This window comes from Electrona antarctica (genome assembly GCF_951216825.1).
Source record: "Electrona antarctica genome assembly, chromosome: 20".
NCBI classification, from domain to species: Eukaryota; Metazoa; Chordata; class Actinopteri; order Myctophiformes; family Myctophidae; genus Electrona; species Electrona antarctica.
The window spans coordinates 12,889,185-12,911,920 of record NC_136801.1 but is presented as its reverse complement, the minus strand read 5'-3'; the positions used below and the strand labels follow the sequence as shown (position 1 = coordinate 12,911,920).

Sequence of the window (22,736 nt, the reverse complement as noted above, 5' to 3'; positions counted from 1 at the left end):
CCACGGCATCAAGCGACGCGTTTTGAGCATTTGAATTTGAAAAGCCTGAAAAGTAAACGTTGTGGAGACGATATGCAGTATATGGGCTGACTTGTATTTCTTGTATTTCAGGCACTTGTGTGTGTTTTTCAGTGATGAGGACAGTATTTGTCCGTCTGTAGCTCAGAGGCGGTACAATTTGTGTTGCTGAGTTTGCTTTTTAAATCACACTAAAGAACCTTATCAGGAATACAAGGAAACCCCTCACTACACTGGCATTCCTTTGAGTGTGTTACTCACATCACGTGGGCTGGACCAGAGAACATTCATGTCATCTCATTCAAGCACTCCTGGGCTCTTTAACCTATTGGCAATTGGCCTGGTATATGTTACAAACCATCTCCAAGTCAATGCTCTAGTTTGCCAACAATTTGATATCGCTTCCATATAGCTAAAATAAAGAGCTATTCTTCTTCTAGTTCCAGTTATGTAGATGACTTGTGATCCAATGGGGAATAACTTGGTTTAAATTGCTATGGGTCTAGATCTAGAAATGGACAAGAGGGCAGTAAAATATAATTGCTTCCGGTTGTTTTCGTGAGTAGGATAGCCTATGCACCTCAGGCCATACTAGCTTAGTTTGATGACAGTCATGTGAGTCATATCATGTTAAAACACTGGCAAGACACAGTCATTTGTTTGGAATAATTTTCAGTCAATGGATAACGTTTTCCGATATTCTTTTGCCTCTTAGTACCAAGTATCTTCAGTTAAACCCATCTGATGATTATCACAAGGCAAAAAAACATTCTTTCAGTTTGATTTTAGCTACTGAATTAGCAATTGAATCAGTCATTGTGTGTCAATCTGCTAGTGCATAGTAGAAAGGAATAAAGTACAGTAGACGGTAAACTTACAGTAATGCCTATTTTGATAACTAATTTGAAAAGTCCACTTTGCCATCAGTGGAAATACAACAAGATATATTATTGTGCTGCCTGTTGGAGGACATTAATGGCATTACCTGACGTAACAATGAAAATATGATGTGTTAATATTTAAGTATCCCATTAAAAACTGGGCAAAAGCAATTCATTTTTCAAAAACGTGAAACTGGTTGCATCATTGCAGATGGCTTTACGTAACAAAGTGAACCCAGATTATTTAAGGCTCAATTCTGCAACACTTGCAACTCAGCTGAAGGCTTTACCAGAATGGAGTTATAATGGAGTTATGATTCTAATTCTAATTCATTATTTGTCCCTTGCTGCAGTGCATCCTATGATTCATGTGATACAGTGAAGTGAACAGCGACACAAATGTATGGCTTCATGCAGGTTCACTTTTTTGTCTTTCCAAATCCAGTTAAACTGCATGACAACAATTCATTTAAAATACACATGCTAGCTAAGCCGGCTGTCTTAGGTCTGACTCATAAATCCCTTGAGGCATTATTTTTCTATGGAAAGTGAAAGCTCTTTCAAACTGCTGGTTAAAGTGACACTGGATGGCTCCAATGATGATTTGAGGGCACATCTCAGAGCTCCAAATACTAGGGGACTGAAGTCCTGAGCTGAGTTGAGTGTGCTCTACTGCCGATAGGTTAAGAGGAGGACAGACTCTCAGTGAACGGTCTATAGCAGTGGTTTTCAACCCTTTTCATATCAAGGGCCATTTATTTTTTCGGCATTTGATCCACAGACCACCATTTGATGAGATTTAGCCTCGCAGACAAGTACTATAGAATATTTTGTTGTCGTTGGATAAGATAAATAAACTCTTAAGAGTGTAAAATGAAATGCTCTGAAGAGTTAAAGATCTATAAGGATCCATTTGGTTACCAACTCTCCATCATTTAGCTGGGGACCATCTGGTCAAGGACTCCGGACGACACTCACAAGGACGACACTCACAAGGTGAATTTTTAATTTTCATGACATGTCATGACAATTTTGGCACATTTTGGTATCATTCACGTTTGCCAATGTTTGACAGACACTGGTGAAGGCCTGAGTAGCCAAAATACATCTGTTTGTCATAGTAGTATAGCTTTAGTCGAATAAATTAACACGGGTACAGTACTCCAAATAAATGTACTTCGTTACTGTCCACCACTGGCACAATGACCATCCCTCTGTGGGGTTCCAGACAGATGTGAAGTGAACCCCCACTACCCTCTTACTAAATCAGGAGAGAGAGAGAGAGCAGGGGGATCAGAGACTGAGAAGCTCCAGTCTGTGCCAGAGCTCATCCTGGTCACAGGGTAATCCGCTCTCTAATAGCTCCTGTTGATGATATATGCTGCGCAGCTGCGGGCAGGAAGGTAGGCCAACAGCTGTGGCCCATAGCCCCGATTATCATATTTCTCCCTAAAGAAACAACAATAAAACAAAAAAGAAAATAGTGGCGTAAAGTAACTTAAATACATTTACTCAAGTACTGGACTTAAAGAAGTAGTTCACCCAAAAAATGACCATCAAACCTCATGAAGCCTTCAATTCATGGAGATTTATTTGTTTTTGTCGCATTCCTGAGCCAATATTTTGACGACCGGCAGAAAGATGCTAATGTTTCCGGTAGGAGACTCCACAAGTCTCCTACCGGAGACGATCATCAAATTATTGGCTTTTAGGAATGCGGCAAAAATTCTCCCATGAATTCAAGGCTTCGTGTGGTGTGTAATTGATGGAAAATAAGTCCTTTAAGTAAAATGTTGAGTTATGTTTTTTAACTATATATACTATATTTTACCTCAGAGGCAAATATTGTACTTTCTTCTCCACTAGCTACTAGTTACTGCCAGAGTGAGGTCTAGCCAACACCAACTCGAGACTTCTCCAGTACAGTTATATGAACACTTTAGTTACTAGTTAGTTATTGTGTAGATTTTGATTAGCGCATGTCAAACTGTGGGGTCATTGAAATTAAAATGGTTTAGAATCACTGCTAGAGCCGTATATATATCTTCTCTTATTGGGAGTCCACTGTCTGGCATGTCTTTTCAAATGGGGGTCCAGGCTCATTGGTGTCAATTTGGGGGTCCTTGACATGAAATGGTTTGAGAACCACTGAAGTAAAGTACTTCTTCCATCACAGTGACAACGCCGCAGAACCGGGGATTCGCTCGTAATTCCGACGCCGCATTAGTCCGACAACGTGGCTTCACGTGCGGTTATGGTTAGGGTTCGGGACAGGGTTAGTAACGGGGCTAGTCAGACCAAGGCGCCGTCAGAATAATGCGCCGTCTGAATAATGCTGCTGACCCACAGAACAGTAGAGTGTCACCGCCCATCGCCTTGTTCTGCGCGGACTAGGAAAAGAACAGACAACAGTGTTTGTCTTTTTCTCTTTTGTCTCTTATTTATATCTGTGTCTGGACTCTGGACCTCGGCTGAAACAAAAGAAGCCCAGATGTGCTCAACACACAACAGCCCACTTCTTGTGACATTGTTGAGGCCTTCCTTTCTTCTTCTACCATGTTATCAGTACAGTGGTTGGTGGCATTATTCCACAACTGTGTCGGAGGACCTTTTTAGATGCAGGGTTTGTCCAGCGAAGCATGATGCTCTCTTTAGCCCGAGGGATGAACATAAACACAGTGCATCGTTTGTCTGTGTGAGCCTTGATAGAGTTTGGCACTGGATTCTTGTCCAGTGTACTGTGCTGTGCATTGGCAGATTATATTACACATCCTGGCTTTTGCAGAATGGCATGGGAAGAAGCTCAGAAGTTCTCCCGTCAAATGCATCTATAAACTGTCCCAAGTTCTTCACTATTCTCTTCCCAGTTCCCACGTCCAGTTTAATGTAGCTCCTGTTCCGATACCAGTATCAGAAATTAAATCAGTCAATCAGCCTTTATTCTTCACATACAATTTCAAAAAGGAGTATTTTACAAAATGCATTGAAACAAATAAGAAACTTTAAATAAATAAAACAACAATACAATACAACAACACAAACAGGACTAAACTAACCTAAAAAATAAATACAATAATAATAATAATAATTAACCACTGAAAAGCTGCCGATACTGCCTAAATGCTGGTATCTGTATATCGACTATTATGCCAGGCTATGCAGGCTATATTTTTGAATGCTTCAGTTGATGTAGCACGACAGTTTTATACTCTTACTGTACTATACACCTGTGGTTTTGGAATTGTTTGTCTCTCACCCAACACAATACCATATATTATCTATGAAATTCTAGACACGTCGCCCACAAAAAACCTTAAAGGAATGTTGTAAAGTGCTGCTGAAGCCAAGGGAATCCAGGGCCTATAACTGGCGGGCTCCCAGCCACACGGCCAGTGTTGCCATGTCTGCTTATTATAAGCGAATTTGGTATTGTTTTCTTCTGTAAAGTCACTTGTAAATATTGGTAGTTGCAGGTTGCGTTTTTTTTGGCATGTTTCTAAAGTGTAGTAGCTTACTGTATTTGGGCTTGCTTCCTAATGTCACCAAACCAGTGGTTCTCAAACATCTTCATGCCAACAATACCCACCAAATTAATATTTGTCCATGGACCTCCCCATCTGAAGCCTTTTTTGTGCCAGGGGCCCCCTGTACCAGATTTGTGTTATTGAAAATAGCTGACCTACAAGTGTGTATAGGTTTGAACTTGAAGTGGTTTAAAGTGCTGCTCATGTGGTCTAATAGTCGCTTCTTTTGTGCTTGTTTTCATAGACCACCAGGTTTCTTATTTCTCTCGCTAAATCTGTCAACACAGCCACACGGCCTGGAGTGGTCTGGAACAGAGCTCAGGGACTAGGAGGAAAGAAATATTACTTCTCATTGTGTATAATGTCATTGCAGAGGTAGCTCATTCCTCTGGCTACAAGACTCCAGTTACAACTCTGTGTTTGGTTGGCTTATCAGCTGATCAATGATAAGAGAAAGATTAGCAAACGGTAGGGCTACTTAGAATAATTTATTTTGGCTTGATTTTTTTCTCTACTCAGATATATATTGATATTTGTTCTCTACTCAAGGTTCAAGGTTCAAGGTCTTTATTAATGTCCCAGAAGGGCAATTAGGTTTAAGGATATATATTGATATATTTGCCAGATTGTCTCTTTCATAAGCCCCCTTTTTTGTTTTTACAATTGATGTCTGGGGAAGTAGAGTGGTTTACACCAGTGGTTCTCAACCTTTTCAGGCCGTGACCTCCCAAAATAATCATATTTGAACTGGGGATCCCCCACCCTGACGCACTTGGCATTGAAGGAGTTGAGGGCTTGAGGCATTACATTTTGTTTGACTCTGTGCCACAGATAAGTATTGTGAAAACGCCTCATGTCGACTCTTTCTTATATTATTTGAAAATTGGCCAATGTTTGACCAGTTTTTATAGTATTGTTTGTTGATTACTTTTGATGCAGTAGCCTAATGGTTTGTTTGTTTGTTTTATTTATTTATTTTGTAAAAAGATCTTAAAAATCCTTAATTCCTTGACACTTCACTGGGGACCCCCCCAAAAATTAAATCATCTGGGGATAAGTGTTGTCTTTTCCTGCTTGTCCCGACCCACAGGTAACCACTGGTTTACACTACAGTGCTCAGAGTCTGTCTTTTAACTCTAAGGTCACATGTTCAATCCCTGCAAATGTGTTTTGTTAAAGTGTTGAATAAAAAGATGTGTGAGATCAAAGGGAGAATCAGATCAAAGTGAATACAAAATAGTCCTGTGTTACTACAGTATAGTTACTGATTAACAATGTGACAAATCTTTTCAAACATTGTTTGAAAAGATTTGAAAACCTGTTATTGAACTGGAGTGTTTTATTGGTTGCTATTGAATACCATTTCAAATAGGTTGAGCCCGCACACCAAAGCAGGTAACTCGGTACTTCTTTATTACAAAACAATGTGGATCAGTTTTTTAATAAATAAGTACCCTTTACCTGCTTTGGTGTGAGGCTCAACCTTTTTCTTTTTTTTTTTTAAATAAAGCCTCTTTAGTCCAGCACCCACTAGTCCACTGGTTCCCAAACACTGGGTCGGAACCCATTTGATGGTCGTGGACAGATTTTTATGGGTCCTTTTATTTTAGTTTTCCTACATTTTGTTTTAATTATTATTACTTCAAAACATTTTCAATATTTGAATGAATTAAAACCAAATTCAATGATTTTTTCCCCCCAGTAATTTCATCAAGAAATCAAAGAAATTGGAAAACAAATGTTTATGAAGTAGTGAAAATAGCCGATGTACAACCTTGTAGATCTGCTATTTTCACTAGTTTGGGAGCGACGTCTAATTTCTCTTTTGGGTCTTGAGCTAAAAGGTTTGGGAACAACCACTACACTAGTCGATGTTTCTTTTGATACCAGGCATAAACCATACCATGTATTAAGGGGCTTGTAAACCTGACTTTCATAATCTTTTATCTTGTTGGGTTTCGATTAGCTTACGTTGACTATTATTTGGAATAGATTTGAGGTTTGTGGCTGTCTTGGTCAAACTGCTGGCCTGATACGTCTTGCCTGCCTGTCAGTAATGAGAGAGGCAGAGATATCTTCACGTTAACACACTGACTGTGTCATTATTAGAACGGAGTGGGTTTTTTCAGTCTACTCTGAGGTGGAGGTTTGTCCTGGAAATAGCCAACCTCTGTGCTCTCTTGGCGTGTCTATTTTCTCTCCGAAATGAAGCTCCTTCCTTTTGAAGACTAAGAGCTGGCCAACAGCGCTGTAACGGCACGGCACGCAGCATTTTTTGTTTGGTTTTCGGTTTTGAAGCCATGGTTACTAGTTTTTATTTGGTACGGTAATGGAAATGGTGCATGGCAATACATTGATATTGAGATATGAGACTAGATATTGTATGTGGAAGTTTGGATATGGTGTAATATGATATGGCACAAGTGTTGTATTTTCCTAGTTTTAATAATTTAAGCCCTATTATATACTTTAACAATTCGTAAAAAAAAATTTTTGATTATCGGCACAATAAGATATTATGGTCACAATATCGAAATCAAGGTATTTGGTATTTTATTTTGTCCATATCACACAGCTAGTATAAGATAGTATCTTCTTTCACTTGCTGCAACGTAGGTTTGTTTCTCTAAATCCTACCTGAGGCTTGAAGAGATCAGTCATGGCTGAGCTGCGCCTCTTGACAGGAGGTGATGATTGAGATTCCTCTGGGTGTCTCCTCTCCCTGGAGATACCTTGACCGCTGCAGAACTGCCTCTTCATTCCTCACTTACTTGCCTACAAAACAAAAGAACAAAACTTTACTGATAACTTACTTTAATTCTATTAAGGGCACCGGCCTATACTCTGGAACAAGTTATTCCTGGGACACGCGCACTGTGCGTGAGTGCACTGTGCGTGCACTCACTTCAGTCAGTCAGTCAGTCAGTCACTCACTCACTCACTCACTCACTCACTCACTCACTCACTCACTCACATAGATAGGTGAATGTCAGTATAGAGAGACAGGAAACCAAGGTCAGAGAGAGACATGCCAGATACTTTAAATGCATTACGATCAATAAATCCTTCTTGACTATAGTTGAGATGATTTAAACCCGGGTCCTCTCCCCTACGAGGACCATTATGAGCTGTGGCTGAGGAGCCAGCCACCTGACATCACGTTCTTTAAAAAGGCTGTACATCTCAGGAGGAAAAAAAAAATGTTTCAACCTCTCAGCTCTCACTAAAAAGTACTTCCTTCCAGGCCATCTCTACTTGATCAATGTGAGTCGAAACAGATCATGCAAAAAAAAAAAATAGACCAAAGAAAAAAGAAAAGAAAAAAATCATTTGCAAAAATACATGATGCTTGAGAAGAATGTATGTATTAGAAATGCAATCAAATCAAGTAAGGGAAATCTCAGGAGGACGTTTAATGTTTAGACGAGTTGAGCAAGATTAAAGGAATCACAGACAGATTTAAAGCTGTCTCATGCTGAGGATAACCAGTCACAATTAAGATCCTCAATGAGCTAACAGCTAGTGTAAGACACTCTCTAGAATGAAGCCCAGATAAATGTTGGACTAAAGAAGATAAGGCTTCATTACAGGCCGGGTGGTCTATATCGTCGCTGTCGTGCACAAACCTCTTATGTCCATATTCTAACCTTTAGTGTTTTCCCCCCCCCCGTAGAAATGTACGCTCCACTTGTTGTTCATACTACAGCGTCACACAAAAGCATCAAAAATTAGTACAGGAAATCTATGGAAAATACAGGATCAACCTCTAACTAATTGCAAAAAAAACTAACTCAACTGATTTTGCATCTTCAATATATCCTGAATAACAGAAAAAAAGTTGCCTGGAATTGTCTGAGGGGAAAGTGTTGAAAATGGCCTGTACAGTATGGCCACCATTGACATCCTATTATAAGGCAATATTTTCTAAATTTCCTTATCTAAATTTGGCCATAGCAACTTGCCCAAATGTGCTGACATCATCACAGTTTGGCAAGTTGCTATGGCCAAATTTAGCCCAATGAGTGTTTTTATGCAAAACTAATGCTTGGAATGGATTCAGCATCATGAAAACCCCCTAGTTTGATATGTCACATGCTACTTAAAGCATAAGGAAATTTAGAAAATATTGCCTTATAATAGGATGTCAATGGTGGCCATACTGTACAGGCCATTTTCAACACTTTCCCCTCAGACAATTCCAGGCAACTTTTTTTCTGTTATTCAGGATATATTGAAGATGCGAAATCAGTTGAGTTTGGTTTTTTTGCAATTAGTTAGAGGTCAAATTACATGATTACTGGACTAAATAGCAGATCTGCAAGCTTGTGGATCTGCTACTTTTGCCGTTCTCGTTACCGTTTTGGACATGTGAGGCTTCCACCCGACAGAGAAGATATATAATATCTAATGATGGTGCCTGCTCGGGGCGGCTTGGCTCTCTGCCTGAAGCGCATGTGAGCATATCGTTTACAAATGTGAGTCGTTCTGTTTTGAGCCGGGTGTCCTCGCAACGCAGGAAGCTGGCTCAGTCCATCACATGGTTCTGACCACACTCTGCATGGCTGAGCCAGCTGTACCTCCTTTCCAACAGTAGCTTTAATGCTTCTGAGTGATGCCAAACACCCCCCCAGGTATGTGTGAATAGAGCTGGGGATTTAGTCGAGTCAAGTCAAATCATGTAAAAATGAAAGCACAAAAGTAATCTAAAACTACTCCCGTTGATCAAAGTGCTGTACAGACCAGCATGTATGGCTAAAATAACTACAAGAACCACCAACCCGCAGACATGAACAATAAGAAGCACAGCTTAAAGCCACAAATAAACTACCGTATCAACAATACAAAGCTATGTAGCAGTGAGTGAGTGAGTCTTGAGCCTGGACATTCCATGGAGGGGGCAGATCTGCCAGAGAGGGTAATACTGTTCTACGTGTATATCTACGCTTTGTGATAACAAAGCTAAGGCACAGTCACCCCAGAACTTATGTTTGGACGTTTGGAGCGGGGACAGCTTGGAGCCACAACCAACCATGAGGGACTTGGAGGTAGAAGCAGGGGTTAAATGGGAGTGGGCCAGCTTTAAAAACGAGAATCTTGATTATATTCTGAACTACCGTAGCCAGTGGAGAGAGTCTGGGATAATGGGGGTGATATGGTGCAGAGGACCTGTCAGGAGTCTGTCAGTTTAGACCATATCTATCTCTGCATTGCTATCAGTTGGAACCTTACCCATCCATCATGAGCGTAGTGAAAGTCTGCTTTATGAAAACAGACTTCTGGACAGACATGATAAAGCAGTAGAGGTGGACATCATTAGGGCGGCAGTGGCTCAAGGAGGTAGAGTGGGAATGTTCCCAGTTCGATCCTGGGCTCCCCCAGTGTTGGTGTCGAAGTGCCCTTGGGCCAAACACTGAACCCCTTAATTGCTCCTGATGAGCAGGTTGGTGCCTTGCATGGTTTCCTCCACCGTTGGTGTGGGAATGAATGGGTAGATGTAATGCGCCTTGGATAAAGACGCTATATAAATGCATTATAAGTTGTTCCGTCGTAACCAAGGCCCCCTACTGGCCTTACAAAGCCTCCCTAAAAACCCACCTTTTCTGTCCTAACAAAACAAAACAATTTGGGGGTCCTTGACATGAAAAGGTTTGAGAACTACCATCCTAAACCAATGCACCAGCAGCAGTAGCCTATAGTGTGTTCAGTGCAGCATGTGAAAAGTGAGCTGCTTTTGGAAACGTTTTACATCCTGCCATTTTCCCCCCTGTTCTGTTCCACTTGGAAAGCTGCGGCCTCGTCTCCCCGGCTGCAGCCCCAGAGAGAGAGAGAAAGAGAGAGAGAGAGAAAGAGAGAGAGAGAGAGAGAGAGAGAGAGAGAGGGATGTCCACTTGTTTCCTGCCAGTGAAAAAAAACAAGCGTTCCCCGCCCTTCCTGCATGAAGCATGCCACATGCACTCACACAAAATGCTTCATGACAGACGAGCTGAAGCTGCTTGTCTTTTTCTTGATTCATGTTGCATGGAACAGAGTTTAGATTGAAATCATGACCTATAGTGAAAATAGATAAAATATCTCATGGATTGAAGTTCTCAGTCGCCCCATGACTGATTTCAGTCATCTGTATTCCATAGAAGCCAGCATTGTTTTCTATGGAAGCGCGTTGCACAGTGAAACATTATCGGTTCATTATATTTGCCACAATAATCGTGACATGTGATTTTTTTTTTTATATCGTCCCATCCCTAGTTGGGACAGTCAGGTTTTATTCCCCGGCCCGGCTTTGTATTAAAGGAGAATTCCATGCTAGAAGGCTGTCTTACCTTTCTTTGTAGTTGTTACGTCCCCACCAAAGAGGTCTAGGTGTTTTTTTTGTGCAAAAACTCCTTATTGGCTATTTCCCCTACCATAAGCCCTCAATGAATTGCATTGAATTGAATGGGAATTGAATGGGGCTATGGGGTGTTGTGCTAATTCGCTTATTTCCATCGAAATAAGTAGTAAAGTGTGCTGCTTGGGATATTATTTACATTATGAAGAGAGGATATATACAAAGAAATTATAATTTTGAGCGACGGAAATAAGCGAATTAGCACAACACCCCATAGCCCCATTCAATTCCCATTCAATGCAATTAATTTAGGGGAAATAGCCAATAAGGACAACAACTACAAAGAAAGGTAAAGCCTTTTAGTATGGAATTCTCCTTTAAGGACGGTGTCCATGAGCAGCACATTAACTGCTCCCCCTGAGTGTTCAAAATGACCACCTGTGCAGTCAGTCATCAGCTGGGGTGAAGTTGAAATGGAATTTCCCATGCCGGATTATCAAGGTCAGCAATTCCTCTGCTGGTCTCATTTAAAGGACAACTTCACCCATTTTCAACCCATCTTCATAAAATTGGTCTTCACTAATGCTCGTGGTAAAACTGTACCATTTCTTTCCTACTCAGTCTGTGTCTCATAGGAGGGCTGTGGGCAGCTCAGAACCCCAGTGACATCATAGAAGAAGCTAATAGAAACTGCAGGCTTTCTATTCCTAAAAAATTGCAATGCGAAAATTAAAGCCATCGTTCTCACGATAATACAAATCTAAATATATTATATATAATATATTTTTTAAATTGTTAAAAAGAATCACACCCGTGTGAAGTGAGGGGCGCTCTTATCATCATACATATTCATGATGTAAAACAAAAAAAATGCCCACAGCCTTCCTATGAGACAGCGTAGAAAAAAAAGAATTGTGGTATTTTTCATGAACATTAGTGAGGACCAATTATATGAAGATTGGTTGAAAAGTGGTGAAGTGGTCCTTTAACACGAGTTAAGTTAACAGTGGCTTCCATTATAGAATGCTAATGTTCCAGTAATAGAACGCCTGCAGTCTCTATAAGCTTGATGATGTCACTGGTAGGCGGTTTTCTGAACTGTCCGCGCCCCTCCTCTGAGATACAGAGAAAACTTGTAGGCAGAAATTATACCATTTTATCATGACCATTAGTAACCATTAGTAATATATACGAAGATAGGTTGACAATAATTGGTGAAGTCTAACGGAACATTCAGTTTTCTGTGGAAAGAAATCCTCAATGGTGAAATCCTGGAGGGTGTAGATCTGATCAAAGTAGTTTTCTCAAGGTTATCCCAACTAGGCCACATGGACTGTTTTGAGCGCTCCCTATGAAGGCTTTATGAACTGATGAACTGTTCCAGTTTAAAAGGCCATTCCTTGACACACACACGCACACTTTCACTTCTGCCATTTATTTGATCCATGGTGTCATTATTTAGGGCCTGTTGAGCCTATGACACCTACGTTGCACCGCCAATTTGCCCATATATGGAGATCTGTGTCTCCTTGTCCCTTTTATGCCCATATGCAGCTGACTGAGTTGTTTGCGCCTGATGCCATGATGCTCACATTGAGGTTAGACAACGCACTCCATATTTGGGGCGCAGCTGCATTGGGAACTCCTTATATGGTTATGGCGGAGACATGGTGACTTCATCAAATTATTGTCTTAGGAATGCGACACAAACTAAAACCATGAATTCCATGAATTCAAGGCTCCATGGTGTGGGTAATCGGTAGAATTGTTATGAGGGGCCACCTATGCCCAGCTTTGTCTGTTTCTGTGTACCCGATGATTTGATTGGCTGAGCATCCCATAGCGATGATTCGATTGGCTGAGCATCCCATAGCGATGATTTGATTGGCTGAGCATGCCATAGCGATGATTTGATTGGCTGAGCATGCCATAGCGATGATTTGATTGGCTGAGCATCCCATAGCGATGATTTGATTGCAATCATCAAATATGTATTGAAGATAAAAAGTGAGGACAGAAAAGTGAGGATTCCACAAGTGATTAGTCTTGAGGATTAGCCTTGAGGACTCGAGGATAAAAGGACTTGAGGATAAAAAGACTTGAGGATAAAAAGTGAGGATAGACAAGTGAGGACGCCAATTATGATTGCCTGGAATGTGATGATGTATGATGAGCGCCCATCACTTCACACAGGTGTGATTTTTCATTATTATTATTATTATTATATAAGGAGGAAGATTTATTTTTAAAAAGTGTGCAGTATTTTTTGAAATGTTGTTTTTTATGTGAACACGCCCACCAATTCATTAAGTATGCCTGGTTGCCTGGTGGGTGGTGATGGGCGGTGATCCCCTTGAACTGAAGCCTCACCCACAGCTGTTGTTGTATGATAAAGGGGGAGGGGTTAGGGAAGGGGATGATATTGTGATAACTATATCGCTGTTTTTTTTTCATTGGCATGTTTGACTGTCAAGGTTTCAGCCTCCAGGAAGAAGCCCTAAAAACAAAGGGAAGACATCATTGCAGATAACAACCACACCAAGGGGTCTAATGAAGTATTGTCACCTCATAAACACATGAAAAACTGAAAAAAAAACCCTCAAAAAACAGATTTTACTCGCTGTGCAATGTTTTCTGATTTCTGATAAAGGAAATGAATGTTGCCCAATCAGAAAGCTGTTTTGCAATTTTAAATATTGCGTATACTGACCCATGCACTGCTAGTATGTGGTGTTGAATTGTCATTGTAATCCACTTCCCTAAGTTCCCTTGCAGCCATATTCGTGTAAGGTCAGGTATAGCCCAGACATAAATGAAAACAAAGACAATGTTCAGAGACAAGTGACCATGGCTGAACAAAGACACGACTTCCATGAGAACTTGGAACAATCGGGTCAACCGCTTGCATACCAAAGCAAAGTGGGTAGAAAATGCCATGGCACAGAATCACATCTGTCCCACCCCCACATTTGGGCTCTCGGGACACAAGAGTGATGATCCAATCCTTCCTTTACTTGATCCTTTTAGACATTTTGCCGGAAAGGAAACCATTATCAAATTACAACATTTGTGGGATTACACACGCACGCACGCACACACTCGCCAATCTACAAGCTCTCAATGCATCTGTGACGGCGACGCATTGAGATTGAGGGTGTCTGTGACTCATTGAGGGCTCGTAGATCAGCTGTTCAGAAGCATCAGAACCCGTATGGTCTCATAAAAGCTAATGTTAAAGCCTCGATCCTTGATTTCTTCACCTGGTTGGCAGTATGTAGGACTTGGCCATATAAAGATTTTTAGTCGTGAGATTAAATTTACTCCATGCACATTGCACGCACGCGCACACGCACACGCACACGCACACACACACGTGCACACCAACACACAGTTTCAGCATCTGCCTGGGCCGTTACCATGCCTTTACTTTCAGAGTGGTAACGGTAGAAAGTCAAACTGCCACAGTGGCATATAAGGCAAAGCTGAGTATTGGTCTTTACTGCTGACGAACACAGAGGTGAGGTGACCGCCCGGCTGGCTGGCTGGTTAGTCAGAGCAACTTCCCACGTTCAGATCTTCTGTTCTGTTCTGTGTGGAGTGAAGAATGTCGAACCGACGTGAGAGACAGCCACATCTCATCTCCATGGTAACGGCTCGACCCTGCCAGTGTGATTATTCCGAGCTTCGGTGCAGAGAGGGAGAGGGAGAGAGGGGATGGAGGTGAAAATGACAGCAAGGGTGTGATAAAGGAAACGAGAACCAAGAAGAACACTTCATGCCACAGGCTGTGTCTATGTGTGTGTGTGTGCGGGGGGGGGGGGGGGGGTCTTTGTCGGTGGAAACCACCGAGTGTCATTAGAGAGCAGTGTTGCCTGCCATGTCTGCTTATTATAAGTGGACGTTGGGCTTCTTTTTCCTGTGAAGTTGCTTGTAATTATTGAGGGTTTGCAGGCTTATTTCAAACATTTTCTTATCAAGGACCGCCCAAATTTGTTTTTTTTGTGCCAGGGTCCCCCCATACCAGATTTTCAACACCATCCTCCCACCACACCATCTTTTTCTCACAACGCATTGCGATGCCTTGTGTGAGCTTGTAGATCGTCTATTTTCAAATTCCCGACGCATAATAGGCTTTTGTTGCCTATGGTCGCTTCTTTTCGGGCTCATCTTCATAGACCTGCGGTCGCTTATATTTCTCTTTCACAAAATCTGGCAACACGGTTGGAGACACCAGGGCAGGACGCTGGACAGACCTGGACAGACACTTCCTCCCATGGAGGAAACAGCAGGGCTGCTGGGGGAGGATGCATACATGTGGCCCTCAGGGCAGGAAGGAAGCATGGAGCTGAGACAGCCTCCAGTGTCCAGTCAGTCACTTTGACCACTGGTGTCACCTCAGTCACCTCCCTCTGGGCCCGTCACCTCCCGGGACTGGAGAGAGACTGTGTGTGTGTCAGTGTTAATTTCGTCGACTAAAACTATGACGAAAAATGCTTGTCGACTACCCTTTTTTACTGAAAAACTAAATAAAAATCAGACCAGTCTGAAGTGAGTGGTACTGTACTGTACTGTACTGTACTGTACTGTACTGTACTGTACTGTACTGTACTGTACTGTACTGTACTGTACTGTACTGTACTGTACTGTACTGTATTGTACAAGCCCTCCTCCCTGACCTGTGTGTGTGTCTGTGTGTTAGGCTGTGCAACAGTGACACTTGGTGGTGAACAAACGTTATTTTCGTGCTTGGACAGACAGACCCAGGGACCCAGGGAGTAGGGACACAGGGACACAGGGACAGACCAAGGCTCACTCAAAAAAACTAACTTAACTGTACCAGGTTATGCATGCTTCCTCTAGTGTTGTGGCTGTGGGTGTAGTAGAACAGTCGGGTATATGAGGGTATTGAGAGACATCCACAAAGACATGCAGACAAGCTGTGCTGTCTGTCTGTCCCTGGATGTTGATGGTTCATGGGACAATTAGCATCATGTTTCCACGTTTGGAATGTTTATGCTGAGCCATGTTTATGCTGAGCCACTGAGACTGGCCAAACATCCGTCCTAACGTACACCTCTCTCCTTGCCCTTGACCTTCTGGCCTGCCACAACGTCCATTCCGAGACTGACTCGTCGAGCTTAAGCTTTCAAAGCATTCTGACACTGACACGTTGAGTTTCGTGGCAGGAATGACCCCATGGAGGTAAATATTTCTCAAGGGGACCGCAGAAACAGGGCTGTGTGATGAATGATATCCTGGCATTGACGGTACGGTCAGGTTGGGGTGCTTTTTATAGACGTTGCAAAATAAAACATCCTGATGCATCACTTCTTGTTTTGGTCGAGAGGTTAGCAACGACCGCTCCCGCTTAGTCACTGTCCCACTGACTGGCCCCAGTGGGGCAGTGTTGCCATGTCTGCTTATTATACGCGGCTTTGGGCTTGTTTTTCCTGTAAAGTTGCTTGTAATTGGTAGACTTTGCACGTTTGTGAAGTGTATGCTTATTTGGGGTTGTCTGAGTCTCTAATGTTGTTTAACCCATTTTGGGCGGGAACCCGTGTTGGTGTTAGCATTATGTTATGCTTTAGCTATTGAAAAATAGCAGATCTACAAGCTCATAGCGCACCACCGAGTGGCGTGCTACGAGCTTGTAGGTCTATTTTTGAAAAATCAAAGAACGACTGACATAGAAACATAGCTTTTCCAGAAAACTGTCAGGATGTAGAAGACATTTTTAGAATCTGATCTCAGGTCAAAATGGGTTAACTAAAATATTTTGTGCCAGGGACCCCTGTACCAGTTTTGTGCTGTAAAACTATTTCCAAAAATATTCAATATGTTTTCACCCCCCCAAGACTCTTTTGAAAATAGCTGATCTGCAAGCTCACAACACGTAGGAACTCGCATCCCCAGCTTGTAGATCGCCTATTTTCAAATATCCGGCTATGCATAAAAGGTTTCAGGTGCTCATGTGGCTTATTGTCACTTCTTTTGGGCTTGTTTTCATAGACCTGGTTGAATTTCTCTTGCAAAAAAAATCTGGCAACACTGCCAGTGGGGTTGCATTTGGAGCTTGCCATTGGCCATTGGCTCTGTTGGCAGCTTGGAACAAAGCATTGACTATATTGAGCAGTTTGCAGGCCTCCATGGAACAGAGTTTCGATGCATTCTCGCCCGTTGCCACGGGTGTTGTCGAGAACGTGCCAAGATAGCAGAGTTGAGCTTTGCATTGATTTGTTTTTTTTTCTTTCCTCTTTTGGCCCTGAAAAAAACAAAACACAAAAAACAGCATGCCCACCACACTCACAATAGGACGTCTCTCCGGGTCACATGAGTGCAACGATGCTTACCATGGATGAATACCAATGTTTTTTTGTTTGTTTTTTCACAGATGTATGCACCCGACGTGCTTACAGTATGCATAGTACACACTACACACAGTGACATACTGACTAACATTGTTTATATAATAATGGATATACAGTAGGTCTATTTGACTGGCAGTGTGAATGAATTCTTGTTGTCCTAGTCTATAGTCTTCTTTGTCTTGTCCTATATGTTATTCTCTTGTCTCTTTCTTTTCTCCTTCTTTGGACTGCGCTCCGAGCCAGTGTAATAACTGGATGAGGGGTGCACTCAGTGTTGACAGATTAGGCTACAAATTTTGTACCCCCTCTGTACGGTCCCAAAATGACCAAATGTAAGATAATCTCGCCATATCACAAACTGCGTGAATTTACCAAATTCCCTGGCTGCTCATTCGGGATCCGGTTTGATTTGGCTCAGGTTTTTCATCAGGAAATCTGACCCTATAGATCTGTACTTGGAGGCATTAAAAACACTGGTCTGGTCTTTCCAGTTTCCAGTTTCAGCCTTTTATTTGTGTAGGAAGTTTTTGTGATGCGTTTTTGTCTCATAGGAGTCTCAAACAAGGTTGTTTCTACCGTGGTTGTTTTCCAAGGTTGTTTTCTCTACTATATATGATTGATTGATATGATGATTTTTGTGAAATTAATTACATATTTACACTGCAACACTGCACACTACAAATCCCCTACCTACGAACCGGCATACACGGTTAAAATAGGAACAATATCGATATTAAAAGCCAACAACCCTGATGTGTTGTTTATCATCATCTATAAGCTGAATTTTTAATTAAGAGCACAGACACGGAGAGGATTATGGGTGACCTTAACCGTGGCAGTACCAGCTGTTCTAGACATTGGCACCATAAGGGAGGGAATCTGTCTCTCTGCACTGCTCTTTGGCTTTGTTCTCTTCACCCCTAATCAGCATATGATGGAACAAGTAACAACCTTCTGAATAATAATCACTACATGGATGCATGGATCTGATGCTGTCGTCTACAGTGCCTTACTGTGAGCATGAACATAATTTATGCCCAACATAGGACCCAGGTGTTTCGAAGAACAACATTTTTTTTCTGGTGGGAGTATTGGTTCTCAAAGTGGGGGTCCCTGTCAAAAGTAGTTGATAGCGTCACAATCATCTTAACCACTTCTTCAACCATATTTTACATTTCATTACATTATTACAATAGCAAAAAAACATTTAACTCAAATCTTTGCTTCTGGAGGCCCCAGCCAGGCAAAACATATTTTTGAGATGGGGGTGGGGGGGGGGGGGTCCGTAGCCAAATGCATATACATTTTGGCCCAATCAAAGGCCCCGGTCCAGGCCGGACAGGGCCCCCAGGGCAGCACGGCCCCCCAGGGCAAGGCACCACGGTGGAGATAATTGGGGGAAGAAGAGCCACGTACTGTAAAAGTGTCCAGTCGAGGCCAAGAAGGACGGCTTAATTACCCTGTGGAATTTAATTAGCCCGGTGTTTTGTGCATGGCTCCACAGTCCACACTCTGGCCAGTGGACCTTGTAGTGGTTTGTTGCTTTGTGTTTGCCGTCTTTGTAACTGAACATGTGTTTTTCATGTGGTTTTTTTTAACGACCTTAAACCTGGTATCAGTATTTTGTGTCGTATTTATTAATAAATACATTTTTGCACAGTTTTCTTTTACACATAACGCCTTACACTTTAAAAAAATCACACCCGTGTGAACTGAGTGGTGTAAGGTCTGTCTGACGTAATGAAATCATGTCTGACGTAATGAAATCACACCCGGGTGTGATTTCATTACCTGGCTTTGTTTGTGCAGAAAAAATGAGCATGGTTGCTATGTTCACCCTGTTCACCCGGGTGTGATTTCATTACGTCATTACAACAGGGTGAACATAGCAACCATGCTCATTTTTTCTGCACAAAAAAGCCAGTTGTAGGAGTGGTTTACACCACTCAAGAATACCAAAGTCGCAGATCGACGAGCTCCACAACATGTTGCGATGGGTTCATGATGTGAAGTCATCAGTGAAATCCTCTTAGCACAGCACTTTAAAAACGACACAATCATAACAAACTTCTAAAAGCTCTTTAGTCAGCGTGTAACGTGTGGTGATGAAGGAAACGCTGTGTGATTGTGGGCACTGTGACATTGGTCCGGTCGGTGTGGTGTTGGTGCCACACAGAGAGAGCATGTGCACCCTACCCTCTCTGCTGTGGTGTTGGTGCCACACAGAGAGAGCATGTGCACCCTACCCTCTCTGCTCTGTGGGCACTGTGACATTGGTCCGGTGTGGTGTTGGTGACACACAGAGAGAGCATGCTGTGACATTGGTCCGGTGTGGTGTTGGTGCCACACAGAGAGAGCATGCTGTGACATTGGTCCGGTGTGGTGTTGGTGCCACACAGAGAGAGCATGCACCCTACCCTCTCTGCTCTGTGACATTGGTCCGGTGTGGTGTTGGTGCCACACAGAGAGAGCATGCACCCCCTACCCTCTCTGCTCTGTGACATTGGTCCGGTGTGGTGTTGGTGCCACACAGAGAGAGCATGTGCACCCTACCCTCTCTGCACTGTGACATTGGTCCGGTGTGGTGTTGGTGCCACACAGAGAGAGCATGCACCCTACCCTCTCTGCTCTGTGACATTGGTCCGGTGTGGTGTTGGTGCCACACAGAGAGAGCATGCTGTGACATTGGTCCGGTGTGGTGTTGGTGCCACACAGAGAGAGCATGTGCACCCTACCCTCTCTGCTCTGTGACAGTGATATTATCTCCTACCCTCTCTGCTCTGTGACAGTGATATTATGGTCCGGTGTGGTGTTGGTGCCACACAGAGAGAGCGTGTGCACCCTACGGTACCCTCTCTGCTCTGTGACAGTGATATTATGGTCCGGTGTGGTGTTGGTGCCACACAGAGAGAGCGTGTGCACCCTACGGTACCCTCTCTGCTCTGTCACAGTGATATTATCTCCTACCCTCTCTGCTCTGTGACAGTGACATTATCTCAATGCAGGGCATTATTTGCACTGTGCGTTTGCTGACACAAAAGTCCCGCTGCAGCAACAAAAGCGTGACATCAGCATTGTTCTAATTGTTCCTCTCTGTGCTCTCGGGCGGACCGGGAGGTCCTGTACACGCCACTAAAGTAAACACAGCCAACTCCTCTCCGGTGTTAATGTTCGGCGACTGAAACTACAACGAAAAATGTTCGCCGACTACCTTTTTTTTAACTGACGAAAACTAAAGTGTGTATGAGCGCACCATGTTTTGCTAGTGTGTATGAGCGGCAGCGCACCATGTTTTGCTAGTGTGTATGAGCGCACCATGTTTTGCTAGTGTGTATGAGCGCACCATGTTTTGCTAGTTTGTATGAGCGGAGCGCACCATGTTTTGCTAGTGTGTATGAGCGCACCATGTTTTGCTAGTGTGTATGAGCGCACCATGTTTTGCTAGTGTGTATGAGCGCACCATGTTTTGCTAGTGTGTATGAGTGCACCATGTTTTGCTAGTGTGTATGAGCGCACCATGTTTTGCTAGTGTGTATGAGCACACCATGTTTTGCTAGTGTGTATGAGCACACCATGTTTTGCTAGTGTGTATGAGCGCACCATGTTTTGCTAGTGTGTATGAGCGCACCATGTTTTGCTAGTGTGTATGAGCGCACCATGTTTTGCTAGTGTGTATGAGCGCACCATGTTTTGCTAGTGTGTATGAGCGCACCATGTTTTGCTAGTGTGTATGAGCGCACCATGTTTTGCTAGTGTGTATGAGCGCACCATGTTTTGCTAGTGTGTATGAGCGCACCATGTTTTGTTATCACCAGTACAGTACAGATGAGTGGCACAGATACTGTATGTGAGCAGTGCTCATATCACCGTTTTGATATTAACCCATTTTGACCTGAGATCAGATTCTAAAAATGTCTTCTACATCCTGACAGTTTTCTGAAAAAGCTATGTTTCTATGTCAGTCGTTCTTCGATTTTTCAAAAATAGCAGACCTACAAGCTCGTAGCGCGCCACTCGGTGGCGCGCTATGAGCTTGTAGATCTGCTATTTTTCAATAGCTAAAGCATAACATAATGCTAACACCAGAAGGGGTTCCCGCCCAAAATGGGCTAATGCAAACAATACAAAAGGAACGCCACACAAAGCTAAGCTCGCAGTGAGTGGACCAAACATTATGGTTAAAGAACAGCAGTTTGTTGCATACACTAGTCTTAAATAAAGATTGTATTATGTAATTCACTCTAAATGTGTATTGTGAGAACCATGTGCCATTGGAATTGAGGAGGAAATTGACAAAGAATTATACATTATACTATATTGTTTTTATGGTTGTTTATATTTATTCTGAATAGATAGTCTATGGAAATTCAGAATATCTCAGCATATCTATAATTTGTTTATTTTTGGAACGCAGTTAAAAACATCTATGGGAATTCAGAATGGGGGGAAAAAACGCAACCCAGATAGGATGTGTAAATGACGTCAGTTCTGTGCCATTTAGTCTCTGACAACTATTGCCTCATCCATTGATCCAGAACAGCTGTAGTGCCCTCTGATACGTAAGCTTTTGATGTACTAGTAGCGTGCCACACGCCTGCTGCTTAGCCTACATTTAACAAGGATTTGAGTCAGATAATTACAAAATCACACCACATGGGCGAGTGTGACTTTTTTTTCGTTTTTACTACAGCATTCAAATGTGGCACTTAATTAAACAGTGATGCCCGTGATAAACCTATCCACTGCATATTTCATGTCGGTTCCGTTAGATAACACCAAGGACTTCACGGCAGCAGCAGTGTTGCAATATTCATGCCATATCCAAGTCAAATGCTGCATTGCGAAGCAATCTGCGGATCATCAGGTCCCAAACAATTAGTGCCGCACTGTAAGTGAGTGTGGCGAGTTCTCTGTGGGCTTTCAGCACCATTAACCACTTAGCCAACGAGCCAGCTTAACCACTAAATTCGAAATGATTTTAAAAACGGCTGATCTGCAAGGCAAGCTCACTCGTGAAAACCTTTTAAATTTCTTGTAACGGCATGTCCAACATTGAGATTGCTGGGGATAAAGTGGTCAAAGAGGACATTGTGTGCATATCTTGTACCTGTATTTTGGCCAGGTCAGGTGCTGGACATCACGGGAGGAATCAGAAAACAGGACAAAACATCAGGCCAATGTCATACTGATACTGCCTGATGAATTCCTATAAGATCGAAACATTGCAGTATTAATTAAATTGTTTGTGAGCAGTAAACCCGGTGTGCGGATGTTTTAACATTTTCTTCTAGAACCTAGAGGCTAGTATTCGTCTGTCACGTCTTCGTCATCCTTTTGCTCTCAAATCACTGCTAACCTTTTTGTCCTCTCTTCCCCTTCTGCTACTCGCTTCCCCTCCTCCATCTCCTCCTCCTCCTCCACCTCCTCCTCCTCCACCTTCCACCTCCTCTCTCAGGCTTTGGACCAAGACAGAACTTCACTTCAGAAGGTGAAGAAATCAGTCAAGGCGATCTACAATTCCGGACAAGGTGAGCGAGCGTCTGTTTCTCAAACACACACGCACACAAAATCTGTTTACCAGATGGCAGCGGGTTCAGAAACGCCTTAGTAAAACTGA

The 22,736-nt window shown here is 42.7% G+C and overlaps 1 protein-coding gene across 6 annotated transcripts in view; it reads left to right on the top strand.

Moving 5' to 3' along the window:
- asap1b (ArfGAP with SH3 domain, ankyrin repeat and PH domain 1b) overlaps nucleotides 1–22,736 on the top strand; it is an 86,442-nt gene that overhangs the window by 5,966 nt on the left and 57,740 nt on the right. For all 6 annotated transcript variants that reach the window (XM_079489212.1, XM_079489210.1, XM_079489209.1 and 3 more), the window contains exon 2: nucleotides 22,575–22,647. In XM_079489212.1, coding sequence (XP_079345338.1) covers nucleotides 22,575–22,647 — 73 coding nt within the window. The remainder of the gene's footprint in view (nucleotides 1–22,574; nucleotides 22,648–22,736) is intronic.